Source organism: Athene noctua, chromosome 4, assembly GCF_965140245.1.
Source record: "Athene noctua chromosome 4, bAthNoc1.hap1.1, whole genome shotgun sequence".
NCBI classification, from domain to species: domain Eukaryota; kingdom Metazoa; phylum Chordata; class Aves; order Strigiformes; family Strigidae; genus Athene; species Athene noctua.
In genome coordinates, this window is record NC_134040.1 from 20,377,425 (window position 1) to 20,400,059 (window position 22,635).

Below are 22,635 nucleotides of genomic sequence, written 5' to 3' on the forward strand. Positions count from 1 at the left end.
TGCAACTGTATCCACAACCACACTACTATTCCAGCAGGCAACTAAAACTGGTATCCCAAAGTAAACAATCTAGAAGGAATATGTGTAGTAAGAATAGTTTGCAAGTATTAAGTATTCATTTAAGTTTTAAAGATTCATCTGTATCACATGAAAACATTTAAGCCCAGAGATATGAGAGATACAGTTGAAGGCACAATCCTAACTTTAATCCTCCAAAAATTCAGCAAGTCTCATTCAACAGTCCTGACACTCAAGTACGAAAGGCTTTTTTTTAAAAAAACACATTTAAATATTTGCACACCCATCTACTGCAAATCCATTACAAAATCCCTTAAAAGGGGATTATTCCATCAATTCACACATAAGAGAAGGTTTTTCTTCTTGAAGGCAAAAGATGGAAGGTAGAGTGAACTTGCCTTGCATTTAGATTATGCCTGAAAAACTCCTCAGAGCCCTCACTCACACTGACCACCCAAGACAGAGGATACCACGGTACTGGAAGCAGGAAAAGACACAGGATCAAAGGAGACACCGTTAGATCCATGACTGCCCAGTGCATCAGCACAAAGACCTGCTTCAGAATTAATCAAATAAAGTAGGCCTAAACATGCAAAAAGTGTGAGGCTTAGGCAATGCTGAAGTTACTAGGTTTAACTTGATCGTAGTTCCTCACAAAACTGAAGATTTCTTAGGAGTATTATTTGAGAAACAGTTCTCAGTAAAATTGTAGACAATCAAATTGTCCATTGGCACACTCATTCAAAGAGCAGACTACTGAAAGGTAAACAGCGAACAGATCACAAGGGCAAAGGTTACATGCTAGGTAAAATGCTCTTTTATCTCAAGCAGCAAGTGCCACACAGACTCAACATATCCATACTTAACAACATGTAGTCCCCAGAATTGTTCCAGTTTATTATGTATCCCAAAGTTTCCGAAAACTTGCTTGACCCAATCAAAATGAATTAACAATATCTACAGTTCAGCTGCAACACTATGGAAACTAGAATCAAGTAGCAGCTAAGAACTCCATAGTAGTACACTCTGAATATTAATGGCAAGTCCTCAACATTCTTCCATACCCTTAAAAGCATTAGCAATTCTCCTTGGAAAAGCTCCAAAGACAGACAAGAATCAGCAAAGAGAAAGTATTTCTTTTTACGGATATACTAAGGATCAAGGAGGTAACAGAGTGGTGAATGTTCTTCAAACAGGAAAAACAGTCATCTCAACATCCAAGTGAGAGAGTCAACAATTTATATGTTGTACCTACAGCTAAATTAAGACAGTTTACAAAAGGAAAAAAAGCAGTAACCAGGAAGATAATTTAATTTAAGATTATTACTAAATCAAATTTAAGCTAATTTAAATGGTACTGCTTCCAAGAAATTGGTGTGATTAAGGCTGGTTCAACACACAATCCTGAGCAGGCTGCTTGGTTTTCAAACTGGTAGACAAGAGGCAATATTTAGAATGTCTGTCAAATTAGGTGGATTTCATTCCAGAGCTTAAGTATCAGAACATAATTCTGAGACACCAAAAAGCTTCACGATTTCATTAGGAACCTCCACCATGCCACAAATTTCAGCAAGACCTAAGTCTGTATGGGAACCAACACTTAGCAATGTCTTGTTTGGAAAACAAAACAAGAACAGTGTGCACAGCTTCCCTCTGATTTATTAGAAACAGCAGCCCAGCCATCTATATTTTCACATAACAGTAAGTAGGTTACTTATGCCTCTTGAATCTGACAGGATTTTTACTCCATCTTAACCCACTTTTTCAAAGAAAAGGCAGACTGATGACTAGTGCCTAAAAAAAAAAAAGAATCCTTGGATGCAGTAATTTTTATTCCTCTCACTGAAGCTGTATTCCTGTGCAGCTAGAAATGCTAAGATCTAACAGACCGAAGTGAAACTGAGTTTGAAGCCTGTTGACAAAAGAAGTCCTGAATTCTCAAAATGCCAGGATTGGTGCTTATATGCCATTTTAGCATCCTCTGGAAGGGGACAGCAACACCTACTACTCATATCAAGCTCTCAAGAAACTAAAACCACGATGCTTTATTTTCCTCTTCTCACGGCAGATCAATACATCTACAAATGAAATAACTGGTTATATTAAATTATTTAAGCTGACACAGAACAGAACTTTGGCTCCAGCTCTAGTGAAATGCAGCGGGAGAATTTCATCTAAGTGTGTATAACTACACATACAAGTAGTCAAAAGCCAAAACAGCAGTCCTGAGTCTCACACACTCATGGACAACATTAAATACTATAGTAACAGTACATGAAATATGCACACACTTTGAAAAAGCTTACACATTTTACAGTACCAACAAAGAAAACAAGAGAACTATAGGTGCTTTTTCAGGCATAAAGGAGGTGTATTTAATGCTTCAGGCTGTGGTCAAAATTAAGTACCCCACAGCACTTTTTATCATTCAGCAAGATAAACACACTCAATGCCACCTGGAGGTATTTCACAACTAAAATTGCTGGACTGCAGCCGTGGAAACAGACCTGGCTGCATCTACTCTTTGTACAATGAGTATTGAATGCTGCTCTCTGGTCAACAGCCTCTTACTCCTTTGCAACAGTTGAACTGACCACAGAAAGCACCAACAGTAGGTTAGTTCCTTTAACGCTGAAGATTCTTTTCACAGCCTGCCCCTTTGTCTTCCATCTCTCTCATACTGCCAAGTACTGCTTGCACCCCTCATCCCAGAACACCAAAAAAACCCCTGCTTCCGCTTAAACAAGGCACAGAGGGTAGAGTGGAATTCATACACCTCTTCTATCTAAAACTAAACCGTTTTTCCTTCTATCAGAACAGTGCTTAAGTTTCCTTTTTATCTCACATCGCTCAAAGGACAGCATGGGAAGGGGACAAAAACAAGGTCTCCTAAGCAGCCCATTTCTTTACCCCGACATATTATCTGGGAGGACATGATGAAAAACTGTCAGTATTTGAAATCAAGAGGGACACTGAAGTTAAGCTGTAAAAAAAAAACCTTTCAAGAGTACCACTTACAGGACTAGTGCTTAAAATCACACCCAATCTTGCCCTTCTTTGATCTGTATTAGTAAATACAAGACTGAAAATGCAAACAGAATTTAACATCACTACATAATTTTTTAGTAATACTCTTTTTATTTTTTTTCTAAAAGATCTCACTTTTGAAAGTCTTATCACAGAAAGTCTTCTAGGTATGACTTTTAAAAACAGTCTGTGCCAGTTTAATTTAGAAACATGTTAGTTCCCCAGGCTCTGTCAGAACACACAGTGAAGAGACTCAAAAATAAATGAACCACAAAACAATACCTCACCAGCTGCCTCCAATATCACATCTCCACTGCTTAAATTTATCATCTCACTACTCCAATGCTTAATATCCCCTAGCTCTGCATCAAAAGCTAAGGATTTGAACACATCATTAGCAGTTCATCTAAAAGGAACTGTATGAAATTAACCACAGAAGAGACTAATTTTACTTCTTATCATGCACAGCACATTTTTTTTTCTTTATCTGCTGTTGAAAATAAAGTCTTTATTACCCTATTCAAACTGAATGCTCAGTAGAAATTCACTTCCACTTCTTTCCCTGATAGTGTTTCTGCAGTAAAAAGGTGTTCATACTGAAAGGTTACTATTAGCAAGTACAGAAAGAGAAAAGGATTATAGAAGCAGTTGCATGTAGTATTGAGTTAGTCCATCACATCTTTAAGCAGCAAGTTTGCTGAGCAAATACTGTCAAGATTCTTACATAAAGGAATTCCACTGACGAGTAGTCAAAAAATCCAAACATAAAAAGAAACCCAAGACGACTAGCAGCAATGAAGTTCACAGAATCATAGAATACCAGGTTGGAAGGAATCTCAAGTCCATTTGGTCCAACCTTTCTTGGCAATAGCACTGTCTAGACAAGATGGCCCAGCACCCTGTCCAGACAAATCTTAAGAAGTGTCCAATGTTGGGGAATCCACCATTTCCCAGGGAAATTATTCCAATGGCTGACTGTCCTCATTGTGAAAAATATTCCACAGGTCCAATCGGAATCTCCCCAGGAGTAACTTGTACCCATTACCGTTCATCTTTTTCATCAGACTCCTTGTAAAAAGGGAGTCACCATCTTCTCTGTAGTCACCATTCAAATACTGGAACACAGTGATAAGGTCTCCCCTAAGCCTTCTCTTCTCAAGGCTGAGCAAGCTCAGTTCTCTCAGCCTTTCCTCATATGGCAGGATTCCCAGTCCTTTGATCATTTATGTGGCCATAAGCTACGCAGTTAAATTGGTCCTGCTAAACTAAGAATCCAAACCCTTTAATTTCCTTCCCTTTTGTTTGTGTGAAGGACCCATCCTGCTGCCATGGATGAAGCTTGAAACCACACTGATACTAAACAGCCATTACCAAACAATCAACCGCAAGTTACCCTGAGCCACCAAAGTACTTCAAGTGCTGGCATTTATTCTGGCTCACAGGCCAAACTGGTATATGTAAACATCCATTTAACTTGCTGGTCAGGCTCCACTTAGTCTTAAGATCTAAACTGTATCTTATTATTTAAAATACCCCAACTGTTTCTAGAAAGAGATGGTGACTAGTGATGTCATTTTACACACACTTAATGGAACAATCTAAGCACTTGGCATGCAAAACATTCCAATGATTTTTTAAACACTGTCATTGGAAACATTATTTCAGAAATCCTTTCTTCAGTTGACACTGTATTTGAAGCACAAAGAATCTCATGAGGTGAGAAAAACTTCAAGTCTGCTCCAGTTGGAACATACTTTAAACTCTTGTAAATAGGAGATGACCATCTTATCTACAGCAGATCAGCTGCTACACCATACACAGTTAGATTTAGCTTCACCTTGTAAAAATAAATGTAACTGTTAAACCCTGAAGGAAACTAATGCCAAAAGTATAAGACAATCTTACCTTTTGCAAAATGACTACTCAGAGAAAAAAAAGACTAAACACAAATAAAAACTACTTTCCAAACCACAAGTATTTGACAAACACCTTAACCATCTCTTTCAAGTTCCGATCACACACAGGGTTACTGCCAGCCACATCTGGCTTTGACACAAACCTTCTAGCAATTTTGTCTTTGTCCTTAAAGCCACATGGAACTTCACTAATTTCCCTTTCTTTCTCCAGGAATGAAAGCATGAGGAAACAACAGTAAAAAGAACTGGCCCTAAGAAGCTGCACCATTTCAGGAGATGCTCTGAATACAAATTCAGAGAAATAAAACTTTGTAAAATTATGTACTGAAACAAAAAAGTCATTCATTGAACAAGTCAGCACTTAACCATAACTGAGAACTGCTCTGTCAACAAGTCAAAACTGAACTTGTCTCAGCATGATTCCTATATTCAGGATCTCTTTGACACAGTCTATTTGAAATATTTGTCATGATCTCAAGTGAATGAAGAGCAAAAAAAACTTCCTTTAGCACTTGAACACAATTCATATTATTACTCTTGTTTCAGTTTAAGCTCCCCAACTCCTCAATACCTTTTATGCAAGGTTAAACAAAGCCACTTGTGTTCAGCGCAGCCCAGGACACTTACCATCTTAACCTCACCCAATCACTACCACTGAGACTAATAATTTGTCAATTTTTACTTCAATTTCCTCATAAGAAAGTCTCTACTGCTTTCTTTCACAGTTCCAGATCTTAACCAGCCTCACTGCAATGAAAAAAAAAGCACTTCAAAAATAAATCCTCATTTATAAAACATTCTACCACAACCTCAAAAATGTTTTGAAACTCTTTCCTACACCAACACCAGTTTTACCAACATCACTTTAAACCTTTCTGGAACACTTACACCATAATTTCACAGTAACATTTTCCAGTATATTTTTCTAAAATCAAGAACTGATCTCCAAGTGCTGATCTCCAGGTGCAGCCTAGAGTCTTCCTCCTAAATGTATAACAATGCGTTTGGTCTTATGGAAAAAAAGGGTGCTGGGGTGGCAGAGAACACACTTTGCATTCATAAGTGCATAGGTTACCAAGATATGCAAGATAGCTCTATAGAGTTTGTGTCATTACTTCTGTCCCCTCACCCCACAAATCTGTAAGGATTTACACCTAAACTCAGATTACCGATTTCAACGGAGTGTGAAATCTAATGCTGTTTTAGCAGAACTCCAATAGACAGTAAACCTGCTACCTCTGAGATGTGCACGTGAGCCAATCTCAAGACATTTAAAGTCAAGTTTAACGAATGTATCTACACAACTCAAGTACCAAATTTGTAATCTCAATGACTAAGAACAAGTTTGACAAAACCTATTGTCCAAGAAAGACACACTGACTGAAATGTAATTACACTTTTTCCTTCTGAACAGAATTCCCTGTCAGAGTTTCCAATTTTGCCTGTGACTGACATCAGGCAACCTGACTTACAGTTAACCAGCTTATAGCTTTTTTGAATGCTGGCATGAAACACAAGCATTATTTCCATCCTTTGGAATCTCCCCAATATACCAGGGTATTTTTTGTTTGTTTCTAAAGTCAACAGATGAGCTCCCCTCCTTACAGTGCCTGTGGGACAAGTCCTGTTTCAAAATGTTTACTCCTAATAAATGTTTTTAAAACATCCTCTTTTGTTACTAATGGACTGAAAAGCTACTTTCAAGAATCAGGAAGGAAGTTTTTACTGAACACTTATTTCTGCACCATTAACAACAATTTTATCTTCATTGAGTAACAGGCTTGTACAATTAAGATTAGTTTGGTTTCCAAATGTATTTAAACTTCTTTTTGGTTTTGGGCCTGACAACACAGTATCTTCCCTAGTATCTCCAGATTCCATTGTCAACTCTATGTTTTAACTAATTTGTACTAATTAACCACTATCCATCTTATTGTCAATATAAAATTACTTCAGGTTCAGTGGGGAGTGAAGGCAGTAGCCAGTAAGGACTCTCATTCTGCTGCAGACCACAGCAATTACACATCCCAAACTAAAACCAGTTTGCACTTGTATGGTTCCACCCAAAACATCTTCTCCTCTACGTAACTTCATTTGGCTTTGTAAATGCATCTTTCTGACAAGAAAAATCAAGTCATCCTGCACCCTGTTCATGTTGTTACAAAGCATTTCTGCCCAGCAAAAAACAATGGCAAGACTCAAGCTACTACTAAGCCTACTGAGCCCAAATCGCATAGTGGCAGTGGTACCTAGAGCACAGTTTCCAGTTCTTGAGATTACAGTATCCTATGACTTAAGATTCAACAGTAATATATACTTAGACTGTATTATGAGGCTCAAAGACAGGCCTCAGAGGGCCCAAAACATCATGAATCGAAGTGGATATAACACTTCAAAGCTTCTCTACAGACTTCAATTTCATGCTAACTACCTTAAATTCAGACTAGCTCCAGGGAGAGACACTCAGTGCCCCTGAACAGCATCATCCACAGATATGTGGACTGGAGAACTCTAGACAAATAGAGGATGGTGGCTTACCAATGAAAGTTTTAAGTGATTCAGTAAGGCAATACAGGGATATTGTTAGATACATTTATGCATAATTATACCTGTACATATTAACATGTATTATATGCATGATTTTATTAAAATTTGTTTGTAATACATTATGTCCTGCGAATTAACCCAGTGGAAATCAAAGAACCTGTTCATACAAATGAACAGAGGGCCTCTGTAGCACTGGCTGGTACTAGACCAGTTGGGTCTAGAGCCATTTGCCAAACATGAGTGGTGATCAGAGTTGGTAACATCTGAAGGTAGTCATCCTGTGCCCACCTCCCACCCTCACCTCCCGTAATTGTTATAACAAGTTATTTAGAACAATACATAGCAACTGATGTAGCAAGGACATCATTTATATTTGATAATTAGAAGGGCAAGTATTTGTTCTTCATGAAAGATTAGAGACCAGCCTGATCAAAACAAAATCTGCTGAAACAGCTGGACAGCAGTTAGCAGTTTTCCTTTGTTGCCACTGGTTCATTCAACCCACTTGCAACAGTTTCACTAATTCTCACATTTACCTGCCAGACTAGTCTGAACCAGAACTTCTAACTAAAACCAAACAGACAGGTTTCAAAGTCACAATCGTTCAAGTATTTTTTCCCACCTGTACTTTAACTCACAGCAATACTCCAAACAAAGGAGAAACATAATGGCCATAGCATCTGCTTTTTTACAGTGACAGTCACTGTTCTGGTTTTATACAGGAAGAGACGACCTGCCAGAAGACATTTTAATCAAATGTTTTTTAAAACTCATCTAGAAAGCAACACATCTTTATGACTGGCAAATCTACTAAAGAAGTCTGTGTACCTTCAGCATCACAAGTTTTGTACCATTTTTTCCTCCTTGGCACAGTTAAGACTGTGTATGCTTAAAGACACTGAATTGCTTCAGAGTCTTTAAAGAGTATTTCTTTAAGAGGAGTGACTGCAAGAAGAATAAGTCAGAAAAACATTCTTCCTAGATGTGTTTCTCCCCTACTAAAAGTATTAATTTTAGGCTGACCCAGTCAAGTAAACTTTCACAGTGCCTATGGCTTTTTTTACCTCTTCTCCATCTCAGTCTACGAATAGGGACACACTCAAAACAGTTTCAAAGCAACAGATTAGGCCCCCAAAAACCCCAAAACAGTTTATTTCAAGCAAAGGATTTAAGATTCCCAGAAAATCCTTGTATTCTGATGTAGTTTAGCTTAAATGCTTCTGTACAATCCTCTTTTGCAAGGCACTGAGTCCATTTCTGAGACCTAACTCCCTGTATTTCTGGTACAGAAAGACTACAGCCCAATACTCAAAGATATTAATAAAAAACAAAACCCAAACATTTTTATTAGAACTACACAAAACCAAAGTGGTTTTCTTCAGATAAGCTGTACAATACACATCCAGAAGTGCACAGAACTATATTTTCAGTAAAAACAAAGATGCTACCATGGAACAAGAACATTTTGAGTTCACATCAGTACAAATCTAGGGTTGATAGTCTAGATTTCTATTTTAAAAGTACATGAGTAGGAGGAGAATTTTCATCTTAGCGAGGGTTTGCATAGCATATGCATATTACAGATACATACGATGACTGAAGACCTGAAATGTATGGCAGGTAAAAAACCTCAAGTCATTCAAGTGATAAACTAGAAAAGGAAATTCAACATTTGAGTCTACACAAGCTGATTAAAGCACTTTCTGTACAGAACGATGAATTTAAAAAAAAAAAAAAAAAGTACCTCCTGTCCAGTAAGAAAGAGTAAGAGATCTCCTTCCTCTTCTTCACACATGTGAATCTGGATCACAGTTCGAATGGCAGCCTCAAGGTAGTCCCTTTCTGGTTCTGGAGTATAAAATATCTCCACAGGGTGGGTACGACCCGGGATAGTTAGAAGAGGACAGTTATCAAAATAGATCTGAAACTTGCCAGCATCTAAAGTAGCACTCATGACTATAACCTGTAGGTTTGGAGAAAAAAAAAAAGTTACTCCAAAGGTTAACAACTGTTATGCATGCAATAAGAAACTCAACTGCTGATTGTGATCTAAGCATGCTTTTATCACCTCAACACAGCAGCCTTGTTGCGAAGGTGCAAAAAATTCCTAGTCAAATATGGAAAGGTTGAGCAACTATTATGTTGTTTCTAGTATTTTCCTAAATACAAACTGCATTAAGAATTTCCCAGTTATCTTTCCAACACAGATTATCATTAGATCAAAAGCCAGCTGATCTACTTTAGTTGATTGTAACAATCAGCTAATGGTGAGCACACCAATACCTTATTTGGCATGACTGCAACTAGAAAGGAAATACTGTTGGGCTCCATCACTACTGACCTTCAGATCAGATCTTTGCCTTACAACTTCCTTCAAAACTCCCATCAAAATGTCAGTAGCCAGTGTTCTTTCATGGGCCTCATCAAGAATTATAACACCATAGCGCTCCAGCAAAGGATCGTTCATTGCCTCACGAAGTAACATACCATCAGTCATATACCTGAACACAAACAAATTTCAACACAAATTTTACTTAATGTCTGATACAGAATCCTCTTCCATATCATTCACTAGACTGCTTGAACTAAGCTTTTAATCAACTTCTTAAAAATAGAAATATCAGTAAACCAAACCATTTCCAACAATGTAAGCAGCCCATTTTAAGTTTTCAAATAGAAATTACTGAAGAGTATAAGTGAAATCTGGGAGTTGGGGTGGAGCTTAAAAAAACTGGAGAAAGGGAAACAAGGTTTAGTAACATATATGAACTAGTTTGTAGGCTATCACTGGCAGACTTCGAGTCTTCTACAATCAAGAGACATAAAAAAAAAAAAGGGAAAAACACCCTCCGAAACCCTAGAAATACTATTTCTGCAATTGTTTCTCCCCTTTTCTGTCTGTAGATCATCTGTTCACTTTTTGCCTTCTTGTCTCTGCTGAATTTCTTTTACACCTTTAGTCCCAGCCCTCAACTGCTTGTATAAGTGAATGGAAAAACATCTTTTGATAGAAAAGCACCATTCCTTGAACCACACTATGTGAAACCCTTTTTAACTGAGCATTGCAAATGTAATCTGCAAATGACGTATTAAGTGGGCCTGGCTCCACTGACACAGCCTGGCAATCTGTAACAGCTGACAACTAAACCACTATTGTCTTATGTGTCCCAGAGTCAGGTATAGGCCAGTTCTGAAACTTTGTGGTAGTTCTCCTTACTGAAGTAAGCTACTGAACTTCACCAGGATCACCCTGAGTAGAAAGATAACAGACAAAGGTCAGCTGAATGCAATAACATGAAGAGAAACTGAATGCTGAAGGGCTTTATTCTGAATAGCACCTTAATCATAAAAATACTTCAGATCACATCCTCTTCTTTATGGAAATTAATTTTAAAAGATCAGCAGGATGCAATGATTTCTTTAGGAGGAATGACTCATCTTCAATCCTACTCAAGCCCCACACTTCTCTCAGCTCATGCTATGGCTCCTGTCTGTCTTCTCCACTCAGACACAGAAAGTGCCTGTCCACAGATTCACTCCCCTCCTCATTATTCCTTCCATAACTTTGCTCACACCTTTCACAATGCCCTACAACTCCCCCCACCCCCGAGTAGGCTGTGTTATACCTTTACCTGACAGTTGCCATACTTACTTCAAAATGGTTTTTGCACTACTGCAGTCTTCAAATCGAATAGAATAACCAACCTCCTGGCCCAGCATGACATCCATCTCATCAGCAACCCGCTGTGCCACACTCATTGCAGCTACTCTCCTAGGCTGGGTACATGCCACTCCCCTCTTTGGTCCAGGTAATGAGCGCATGTAGTCAACACACCACTGAGGGATCTGTCAAGAATAAAATTCAGTTTCAAACAGACTTCAAGTGGTCAGATGTAATCTGTAACCTTTATATTGTATCAAGTAAAGTTAATTAGAATTCCACTGAGATGCCAACTGCACACACAAAAATATCCAAAGCATAAGAGCAGACAGTTAGTTGGCCACTAAATAAAACACTCACAGTAAGCATGTACATAACTGTCTTTGAAGTTATCAAGGAAATGCATAAGTTCACAGTACCTTTAAGCACTGTTAGATCAATACATTATACAGATATTTAACAGCAGCCAACATGCTCCAAAGCAGCCAAAATTGAAGTTAACACTCAGAATGTTGAGATCTGTAGCATGGTTTGTGGTTTTAAGTTTTACAGTAAGCAAATTATATTTTGCGGCTTTAAAAGTTAATTCTTATTAATACATTAAGCAAAAAGAATTATTTTTGTGATATAAAAATTGTATTAACCATGAATCACTATGAATCACAAATGAACAAATAATTAGTTATGTTAATTTGGTTAATTATTGTTATTCTCAAATTTTGAGTCACATACAAAATCCCTATGTTTTCCTTTCTACGTTAGCCTTTTATTTATCAGTCAGCAGTTTTTTGCTCCTTTTAGGAATCTGGAAACAGTAAGAATCATCCAAAATAAGAAGCTTTATTCAGAAGAATTTCTAAGGTTCTTGATGAAGACAGAATATTCTTATCATGTTCTCAGTGTGATGTTTTATGAGGAGACATCTCCAGGCACAATTTGTTCCAAGTCTACAGATCAAAAAATCCACTCCTCCTTAGTAACTGCTTTTCAAGTATTCTTAAAAGCTCATATTTACGGAGGAAAAAAACCACCATATTTATACATTTCCTTCTAGAAAATTTCCTTCTAGAATACCGTATTCCACAGAAAACTGGACATCAGTGAACATTAAAACATACTCACAAGCAGACAAGTATAGACTGTGATGAAAACTTTTTTTTAAATGGAGAACATACTTCCATTATAAATACAAAAAAAGAAAGCAAAGACTATCAAAAAATGACAGAATACTAGACTGATGAGAAGAACCCAAATTTCTGAAAACCCTATTCAAAACTAAAAATAATAGCAGTACTTGAATATTGACAGCATGAACCTGAAACCCTATCCTGTAACATACACACGCCCCTAATATGCAGTAGAGAGAAAGGCATTTATTGCTCAAGTCACAAGTAAAACTCAGCTCAAGCATATTAGGTGAATTTACATGACTTGAAACAGAGCAAGTCCTGAAATAAGCTTTAAAACAGCAGGTCTGTTAGGCCACAGTAGCATGAAATAAAAATAATTTAGAAGTGGTTTTCCTGTAAACAGCAAAACTACAGCATTGGCGTCAAATGAATGTAAACAGCTACAGAGACTTCAGCGCATTAGGCTGATTTAGATGACCACCAGAATACTTCTCATGTCCAGCTTTAAAAGACGTACAAACACAAGGAAAAAGGACTGTGCCATACCACATTTTCTACTTCAGTCATGACTGGAAATATACTGAAACTTACCATCTGGTTCTTATAAAACCTAACATAAAATTAAGCCAACTCCACTGACACAAAACACCTAGAAATCACCAGACCCCTTGACTTTCCTTTAAAAAAGCCACTTTATCAATATGAAAAGCATGAGGAATAGCTTTAGTGAGCACCCTTTAACCTCAAGGACTTTCTCAATTAAGGGAGATTTTCAAATATAAACTCCATAAACAGGAAGAAGGGACTATACACAGTGGCCTCCAAGATCAAATACAAATACACTGATAGCTGTTAAAGACTATTACAAAGTCAAGGGGAATTTATTTTTAAAGGGATGCAGAGCGAGAGAGGGAAGGGTACTATCCTGGCTTTTCTGAGTCACTTCAATTTATTGAAAATTTTCTGTTAAAAGTTATCAGGTAAAATTCTTAAGAGTTTTAATTAGTTGAAAAGCTGTCAGACTTCTACCGGTATCAATTCTTTTGTGGACTTCAAGGACAGCAGGAGATTAAGCTATATTCAGAATCACCTTGCTTCTGAACTTACCTGCTGAGAAAACTTGCTGACAAAGTGGCATTCCTTATGTTACGTCAAAAAACATCCTACTCTTTATAGTAAGACTCTCAAGTGAAAGCAGATGCTACTCTACTATTCCATCTACAGAAGAAATTTAAATTATTATACCAGCACCGCATATGATTCCCCACTGCAATTACAGAAAGTACTTAATCGCTTTCTAGAAGAAATTCAGCACACCCATTCCACCCTGAAGCATATTCCAAGAGCATTTAAAGAAAACAGTTAACTTAGAACATGAAGTCTAAATTACAAATCAAATCACTGCAAACACTGAACGGTTGAAAATTAATGGTCTTGACTTCCAATGCATTTCTTCAGTGCTTTGGGTTTAAGTCTATGTAGAACAAGACTTTGAGAAAAATTTTATCTCCTGTTGTTTCCATTGTCAAAGCCAGTGTTTCTAAACCTGAGTGCTCTACAAGACTAATGGGAAAACATACACACAATAATCAAGGAATGGACTTGACAGGTAGCAGCTCACTCAAAAAAATTATCTACTACTATATAGCCTTCTACTATTGCCATGAAAGGGAAGATAATTTTGGAAGAACAATTCATTACATATTTCAAATAATGACAACTTTATCCCAAAAAACCCAAGCGTTAAGTAGTTCACAAACACCTTCAGTTCAAGCACTTAAGTTGGGCTCTTAACCACAAATAATTATTTATCTTGCTCTAATCAATGAATGTAAGGAAAAAAACCAACCACTCCCAACTGGTTTTAAGACAGCATTTGATCACAAAAAGGATGTGACACTATCACGTGCAAAACAAGGTTTTCATTAACTGGCAGCAGGATCATTTTCAGTGATATGTTACTACAGAGACACTCTCAATTGTTTCAAAACCTGTCTGCAATCTCATAGGGAGAATTCAGAGGAAGCAGTGAAGCTTTCAAGACAGCTTATGTGCTTTTGGTAGCTTAAATCTCATTTTTAGGAAAGATGCCTTAGGTTTCTTAAGTCTTTTCAGAGAGTAAGGGGTAAAAGTAGTAAGACAATTCAGGAAAAGCTTTGTGCCTGTGGAATGACATGATATCAAGATGAATTTGAAGTTTAAGTCATAGATATTAAGAACATACACCCTTCAGACCTTCAAATTCTCAGATCACACAACAAGAAACCTTGTTTTCATATAGATAAGTGCCAATTTTTTTTTACATGAATACTCTGAATACTGTCTCTTCCAAGTAACTATATAACCAAACTTTTCTGAAGAATTCTACAAAATCCTGATCTCACCTTATCTATGTTAAAAAAAAGCGCAACACAAGTAATGCCATTAAGGTACCTTCCAAGCAAAACACTGGTTCCTAAAACTTTGTAGCAAGAAGGGCATACAATTTCAAATATTTCAGGCACAACTATAAAGGTATCCAATGTACTACTATGTCCTTCACATTTTCTCGACATTCAAATTTTATGACTAAAAATTTATTTCTGTAAGACTTACTCGAAGTTAGCTATAATCCATTTTAAAAGCTAAAATATCCTTCAGTTTTTATTTTCTGCCTAGATAAAAGGAATTTATCAGGTTACAGAACAAAGGACTTTTTTATAAAATCTGTGTGGAAAAGTGATAAAGAGCAAACCAGAGGTTAGATTACAGTTTTGAGCAAGTTTGTCCTGCTATAAACACACAGCGGTGTTCCTTAGATCTTCCCTGTTTAGTGGTCCCCAAAATTCTTCTTAAGGGTTAAGGAGGCTCTGCAGACCTGTTATCACTATTTTCAGTGCTGAAGATTTTTAAAGCCATGAATCTACCAAAAAAAAAAAGGTAACTTTAACTTCAGTACTCTTATGACCTTCGAGAAGTTACAGTACCAAGGAAACACAAGTCTCTTCCTCTCAAGTTTGAATATCACCAAGACACATGATCCAATCAAATCATGTCAGAATTGTATCTGACATTTCAATTCCCTTTAAGCTGGTATCTGTAACAGTAAGTTTCATAAAACACTAACAAGTTTCATAAAACACTAACAAGTTTCATAAAACACTAACAAGTTTCATAAAACACTAACAAGTCCCTACTTCTGTAACATTTTTCCCACTTTCCAGCTGCTATCCACACAAACAGCTAAATAAACTACAGCTGTAAATTTGGAATCATCATCTCAGTTTCTGGATTAGTCTGCTTCTGTCTAGCCATTAAAATATCTTTATTTTTCTTTACCAAAAAGATAACTACCACTCAAAGTCTAGTAGAAGCAGGGGCTAGAGAACAGGGCTGGATTGTGAAAAGGGAAGATGCCGAGAGATTCTTCTCACATTTGTATTCATTAAGCAAATAAAACATATAAATTAGTATTTCTCACCATTTGTGATGTGTTCTTACACAATGAATTTCAAGAAACCAAAGCAAGTTTTACCTCAGACACACCTAGCAACTTTTAAAAGCTGCAGTATTGTACAGATAAGAACTCACCTGTGTTGTTTTACCAGACCCAGTCTCTCCAACCAGCACAAATGACTGATGCCTAATCAAAATATCTGTAAATCTTTCTTTATATTCCCAGACAGGAAGTTGTAGCCTTTTTTTCAGGATGTCATAATATCGTGGTGTATGCGGTAGATTTGTGAAAGGGTTAATACTGTGTGGAATCATTGCTGGTTTTATAGTTGGTAAGCCAGCAGCTGCATAATATGTAGAGTTAGATGTAGGTCGCAAATCTTTCTCCTTGTCCCTTTCTCTGTCACGATCTCTATCTCTGTCACGATCCCTGTCGCGATCTTTAGAACGGTCATCACGGTCCCTGTCCCGGTCACGGTCTTTCCTAAAATGAGTTAGGAGAGGCAGAAAATGAGACACGTAAATATTTAAATGCAGAGTAGGACTTTAAATACAATGCAAAGGTATCTTTACCTTTAAAGGTGTCTAGTACAAAGTGGATATAAACCAAATCTTTAAAAAAGCCTTGCAAACAGCTACCCAGAAGGATAAACAAAGAGTAACAGAATATGCTGCATACTGAATATTAGATACACAGTTACACTCATTGTACTGTATAAACACTACCACAATTCCTCTCGTTACAGGCAAGACTGAAGGAAGCTATCACTTGAAGAAAGCATCATCTTAGCCCTCTTCATTTAATGACTACAAAGGTACATTCTAGACTTCCCATGTCTACTTGTTGCTGCTGCAGAAAAATAAGAGAACACTAAATAGACTTCTTGCCTACTCAGCAAGGAAATTATGCTAACTCACAAAAACTAACTCAAGATTGTAAGCAAGCCCTGAAAGAAAAGTTTGATATTAACATCCCACAATTACTTTGTAGACTTTTTTTTTCTTCCATACAATTCTGACTCCATCAACTTTGACAGACAGGTTGCTGAGTCTCAAACTTAGACCTGAAACCAGCCACTACAGTTCACAGAATCATTGAGGTTGGACAAGACCTTTAACATCGTTGAGTCCAACTGTTAACACTACCAAGTTGTACCATCTTCTCCAGTATCACCTCCTATCACACACTTAAAACAAACAGCATTTATGTATTCCCGTTTGTTCCAAATATGAAGAGGGAAAAAAAAGTTCACTGCACTTGCAAAAGAAAAACAGTACTCTTTTCACTGTAGTTATCCATTCAAGTTTCAACCTTTGGCTTCAGTCTTAGTGGCAGTTTCTGATTTTGCAAATCCACATAGTTGTTCTTGCACATAATCTCACCTATGAACACTGAAACGCTTGCAAATAATAGTTTTCCCTGAAGCTTTGGACACCGAATTGTCTGAAAAATTAAGGCCCTTTCAGATCATTTGCTTGAATCTAAGACACCATAGCTTCAATATTACTTCTAACACAGTCAAATATTGTACAATCTAGAAGTCTGTTCTTATTGTAAAATAACCTCTACACTTAATAGTGGAAGAGTCTAATAGCATGTATCAGACAGGAATAAAACTTTGGACTTGTTAATGAGCTACTCACAATCAGATTTTTAAATATCTGCAGGTATTGGGATAAACAAGTAACATTAATAAGGAAATAAAGGTATAAAAGCAATCTAAGAATAGTAAAACCAGAGGATAAAAGCAACCTGGTAATAACACACACTTCACTGAAGGGAAGGATAATACACACTGCTAATGGGGTTTTTTTGTAGTTTTTTTTGTGTGTGTGGACGTGCTTCTGAAGTATTTCTATTCTTCACTGGTACCTAGTCAGAGTGTAAAAAAACCCCACACCAATAAAACTATTCCATAACCATTTACTTAAACAGTATGGTGTCAGAAGCTTTTACATCACAGATCATCAAGTGTATCTTCAGATATGCTTCAGCCTCACATAAACCAGGGCTACTGTGAAAATCAACAGACCCTCACTGCTGCTAACCCTTCCCATGTGTTGGTGTACACATTTTAACATTATTTTGCAGAACATGCCCTCCCTAGACACCCTCCACCAATGTTAATTCTAACTCAGATCAGGTCTCTGATCTAGTCTCCAAACACTCACTCGCAGCACAGGGGAGAGGGCAGAACTGTCGCCTTCTGTGTCGGTAGCAATTTGTGTGGGCTTAGAGAATAGATAAAAATACAACCTCAAGAACAAGACAGTGGATTAAATGGACTACGAACACAATCCAGAATGGAAAATCCTGTTGGTCCTATATTTCTCAATTTCTTCACTGAACTCTTATAGCTGTTTAATCGTACAAGTAAGAAAACAAAACCTATCAAGTTCTACTACATTTCAGAAGTAAAAAACCCTACAAACTATTTACAGGTTAATCAAGAGAATTGTGTCTTTTTTTTTTTTTCATAAACAAGAGAGAAGCAGGGTCAACCAGATCTTAGCATAGGAAAACCAAACCACAACATATAACATGCCCTTAAACTTACTCTCTAACACCTATCATTTTATAGCAGCACTTTTTTTTTTGTTTTTCCTTTCCCTAAAAATGTTTCCCAGCCTCCTGTTACTGCTACAACTTAGCAGACCCATCCAGACTCCTTTGGTCAACAAGGGAATAGAGAAATGACAGTTATGCTGCCATATGAATTTATTAAACTTTCTGAAAATGCAACTTGGCAGTTCTTCATTTATAAATTGTCAAATTTGTTACTTTTCATAACTGCACAGGGAAAATTGATCTCAAACCCAGAAATGAACAATAAAATAATCATAATTTGATCACATTTGTCTTGGGCCTGAATCCCATAAGAGCCTCCATAATGAGAAGGGGTTTGGGCGTTTTTTTGTTCTGTTTTTCAAGTGGTCTGGTCTGCTATCTGCTTTTACTTCCTTATATCCATATATATAATATACACACATGTTCATACAAAAGAAGCACTGTAGCAATCACTAAATCAGAGGATAAAAAGCATATAAAATTAAAATGGAAACAAAGGGCACAAGGTAAAAACACTGATCATCACAGTGGAAGTCTAAGCACATCTAATAGATCATGTTTTTTCCCCTCCATTACTAGACATAGCAATAGCTGATGCAAAAAAGCCAATGCAGCTAAAGGTGAATTTATGTTTTATACATAAAAAAAGTACAATTAGTCTGAATGATACATCCCACTAGTAACTCTGACATTACACAACTGAAGTACATTTGGAAAATAAAATCAACATATTTCAAATATTATGCATGCAATTCACAAACACTGTAACCAAAAATCTTCCATACAACACCCATTCTTCCAAAAATTTATTTACTTCATAGATGACACTTCAAGACTAAGAGAAAAGAGATGTTATGGTGATGCTTAAGGTTATACAACAATTACAAGCCTGTTGGCCTGGCAGCATTGACATGTAGAGAGCCACACATACCAACACTGGCCTCAATTAAAAAGGAAATTAAAAAAACACAGTAACTTGATAGAACGTTCATATTTAGTCAGGTAGTCTAGTTTGAATGCAAGATAAACTACTATTCTGCACGTGAAGTGGTAATCATCCAAAGAGCTAATTCATCTTAATCCAGCTCTAAAACCCAACTAAACTGAGTAAAGGCAGAGACATGTAGATACACACTATTAATAAGAATCTCCTTGTGCATCTTCCTTACAGTCTTCCATAAGCTGTAAAACTAAAATACATCCAGACAGCATGACATTAGTATGGCTTGCGCTGCATGAATTAAGATTTCCAGTAATATTAGAAATAATCATGCTCAATAATTATGCTTATAGTGACTTGTTCTCAGTCCTGTGCCATTTAATGCTTCTATTGGCAGAGGAAGGGACAAAGATGGGGCATAAGAGCAGCACTTGTATAGTTTTTAAGTGCCATAAAGGTCAAAGATTTCTAGCTAGAAAGTTTTACCATTGGTGGGAACTCATTACAGTATATACAAAATGGTATGACTAAGAGTTCAGGATAACAGCAGATAATCAGTAAAAACAATGCCAAATAAAACCAAAACTATAAAGCCCACCAACATGCAAAAAGGAAATACTGACCAGTGATTATCTTTACAACTAGCCATAACAGTTGTACCACCTTTAAACAGAAAATTCTACAAAAACCTCTACATACAAAAAAGCTATATATATATACAACTTTTCTGTATACACAGAAGAGGTATTTCAACTCTTGGCAAATTATGCAAAAATATACTAAAGGAGATAAATAGCTCAGTACATTTATTTAAAAAATAAGATTATGGTGATCATACATACAGGAAATAGGTGTTCAATAATAAACATTCACTTCTGTTTAACAGAAAACTGCAAACTCCAGGGAGTAAAAACCGACACTATACAAGCTCACCCTTAAGAAGAAAGGGGCAAGTTTTGCAAGGACTTCATCAGTGAACACTGTTACGGTAGACTCTGAGTAGACTCAAAGCTACTACAAGCTTTGACAACAAGATTAAGTATTTTTCTTATATAAATACTTTAGTCCAAAACAATACTGTGGGAAAGGATACACGGCACAATACTGTTGGAATTTAGAAATTGATTAATTCACGGAAGTCTCTTGTGCTGCCTCAGGAAGGGCAGACTAGATAAACACAGTATTTATTTCTGTTCCTTTAGACTTCAGAAATTTACTTTAAAGAGCTACCCGCTTTCCCTACCCCCCCGTCCAAACAGAGTAAAAGATCATGCAGAGAAGGCTCTAAAAAAACTGTGTATGGAGGGACAGTACCAGTGTATTTTCTGTGTTCCTGCAATTTCATTAACCTTAACAAAAATCTGCTAAAGCTTAGGCAGTACAGTCCTAAAGCTTTAACCTTTGCAAAACTGAGGAAAAAAATCCAACCTCTCCCTTGACCCCTACACTCCAAAACCCACCTCACCATCGATTCTTAAAGTCAAGCATATCCCTACCAGTTATTGAAAGGCGTTAACAAAGGAATAACGTTCCTACCGGGGTAGGCATTAATTATACAGGTAGAATAAAACTTAGGTTGACTTCTAGGACTACATTTGCCAGACCTCTCAAGCCAGAGAGAGGAAGGAAAAGAAAAATTTTAAAAAAAGATAAAAAGAAAAAAAGGCCATAAAGAGCTAAAAGAGGCGCAGACAAAGCCGGGCGCGGGGGAGTGGGCCGAACGGCGCGCCGCCCCCGGCTCCGCCGCAACGCGAGCCCAGCCCCGCTCGCCCTAGCGGCTAGGCCGGCGGCCTCCTCCCCTTCCCCCTCCCAATACCGCCGCACCACGCTCTCCCCGCCCGCTCCCCACCACCGCGCTGCCTCCATCCGCCTCCTCCGCCCCCACCGCGGGGCCCGGCCGCGACAGAGACCGATCCCGGGCCTAGGCCTAGCGCTCCAGGGCGCCGCCGGGGCTCCCGGGCCTGCCTAGCCGAGGCGGCGCCGCTGGGGGCCCGCCGCGCAGCTTCGGCCGCTACAGCCCTCTCCTCCCCGCCCCGCACGGCGGCCGCAAGGCTCGCCGCGGAGGCCCAACCCCTCGAGGAACGGCCAGAGCCGAGGATGGGGAGCGGATTGCGCGGGAGCCGCCGCGATCCCCCACCCGCCGCAGGCCGCGTTCCCTGGGCTGGGCCGGGCCTCGTCGCCCCTTACCCGTCGGTGGAGCGTTTCTTGCTGGAGCTGTAATCGTCCCCCAGATCGAGGCGGTGGCGCTTGGACATGGCGGCGGCGGGCACGCGAGCAGCCGCTCGATGCGGCGGACGGGCGGGCGGGCCGGTCGGTCGGTCGGCGGGCCGGCCGGGGCTGGGTGCGGCGGGGCGCGCTCTCCGCTCCTCGAGCAGCAGCGACGGCAGCAGCGCCGCGAGGCCAGGCGCAGCCACTAAGATGGCGGCCGGAAGGAAGCGCCGGGGCTGCGCGGAGGCGCCGGAGCGCGCGGCGAGGCGGACGGCGAGGGGGGAGCGCGCGCGCGGGCGGCCCCGCCAGCAGAGGCCTCCCCTCGGCGCGCGCCCCGCGGCCGGCCCCGCCCCGCGCGCTCCAACGGTCGCGCGGGTCCCGCCGTGGAGCGGCACGGGGGCCGCGGCCGGGGCGGGGCGGGGCGGGGCGGGGTCCTGCCGCGGCCGGGCCGGGCCGGGCCGAGCCGGCAGCCTGGCCGCTGCCGCCCTGCGGTAAAACCCCCTCCGCGCAGCCCCTTCTGCTGCCCGGGGCACGCGTGCGCCGCAGCGGCCGTTTCCGCGGAGGGAGTTTAAAGCAGGGTAACTGCCTCAGTAAGCCTCTCCGTCGGGCCGGCACAGGCTCCCGTGGGCACGTTAGCGTTGTGTGCGGAAAAAGGCGGTCTGTCACAGCCCTTTAGAGCAGCAGAAATATTAGAAAGCCAGGGACAGTGAAGCTACGTGCTATGAAAGCACATGCAGCCTTTAACTACCTCAATACCAACAGCAATCATTCATGGCAGTGTATTTCACAAGGAAAGAAATAAACTGTTGTTCAAAGACCCAGAAACGCTAGTATTTTCCACTTGTGTAGTTTGTCTACTGTGTCGATGTAAGATGACTGTTAGGAGGGAAGCCAGTGTTCATAACACAAACTCCGGTAGACCTGTTCAGTTCTACTACATCGAAGTCTTCTAAGTGTGAGCACAGCTACTGCGTCATTTAGTAACACAATTCCTGAAGTGAAACAACACACAGCAGTTAAAGTGACATGTCCTCACTACAGTTAGGTTTTGCTTCAACAGTTACAGCTGTAATCAGTTATTTTTCACACTTCCAGCCAGCATAACTGCCAGCAGAAGTCTGCAAGTTTAAGCCTGGTCCAAGAAGAGTTGGTCCTCGGAGTCGTTTCTTGTGCCCATGAGCTGT

At 39.2% G+C, this 22,635-nt stretch overlaps 1 protein-coding gene across 1 annotated transcript in view; it reads right to left on the reverse strand.

The window, feature by feature from the left end:
• The window catches only part of DHX15 (DEAH-box helicase 15), a 47,254-nt gene extending 25,541 nt beyond the window's left edge, over positions 1–21,713 (reverse strand). Inside the window, exons 1-5 of the mRNA XM_074904604.1 lie at positions 21,431–21,713; positions 15,870–16,218; positions 11,161–11,354; positions 9,850–10,009; positions 9,253–9,471 (exon numbers count right to left, since the gene is read on the reverse strand). Coding sequence (XP_074760705.1) covers positions 9,253–9,471; positions 9,850–10,009; positions 11,161–11,354; positions 15,870–16,218; positions 21,431–21,498 — 990 coding nt within the window. The 5' untranslated portion in view covers positions 21,499–21,713. The remainder of the gene's footprint in view (positions 1–9,252; positions 9,472–9,849; positions 10,010–11,160; positions 11,355–15,869; positions 16,219–21,430) is intronic.
• Positions 21,714–22,635: the final 922 nt, after the last annotated feature.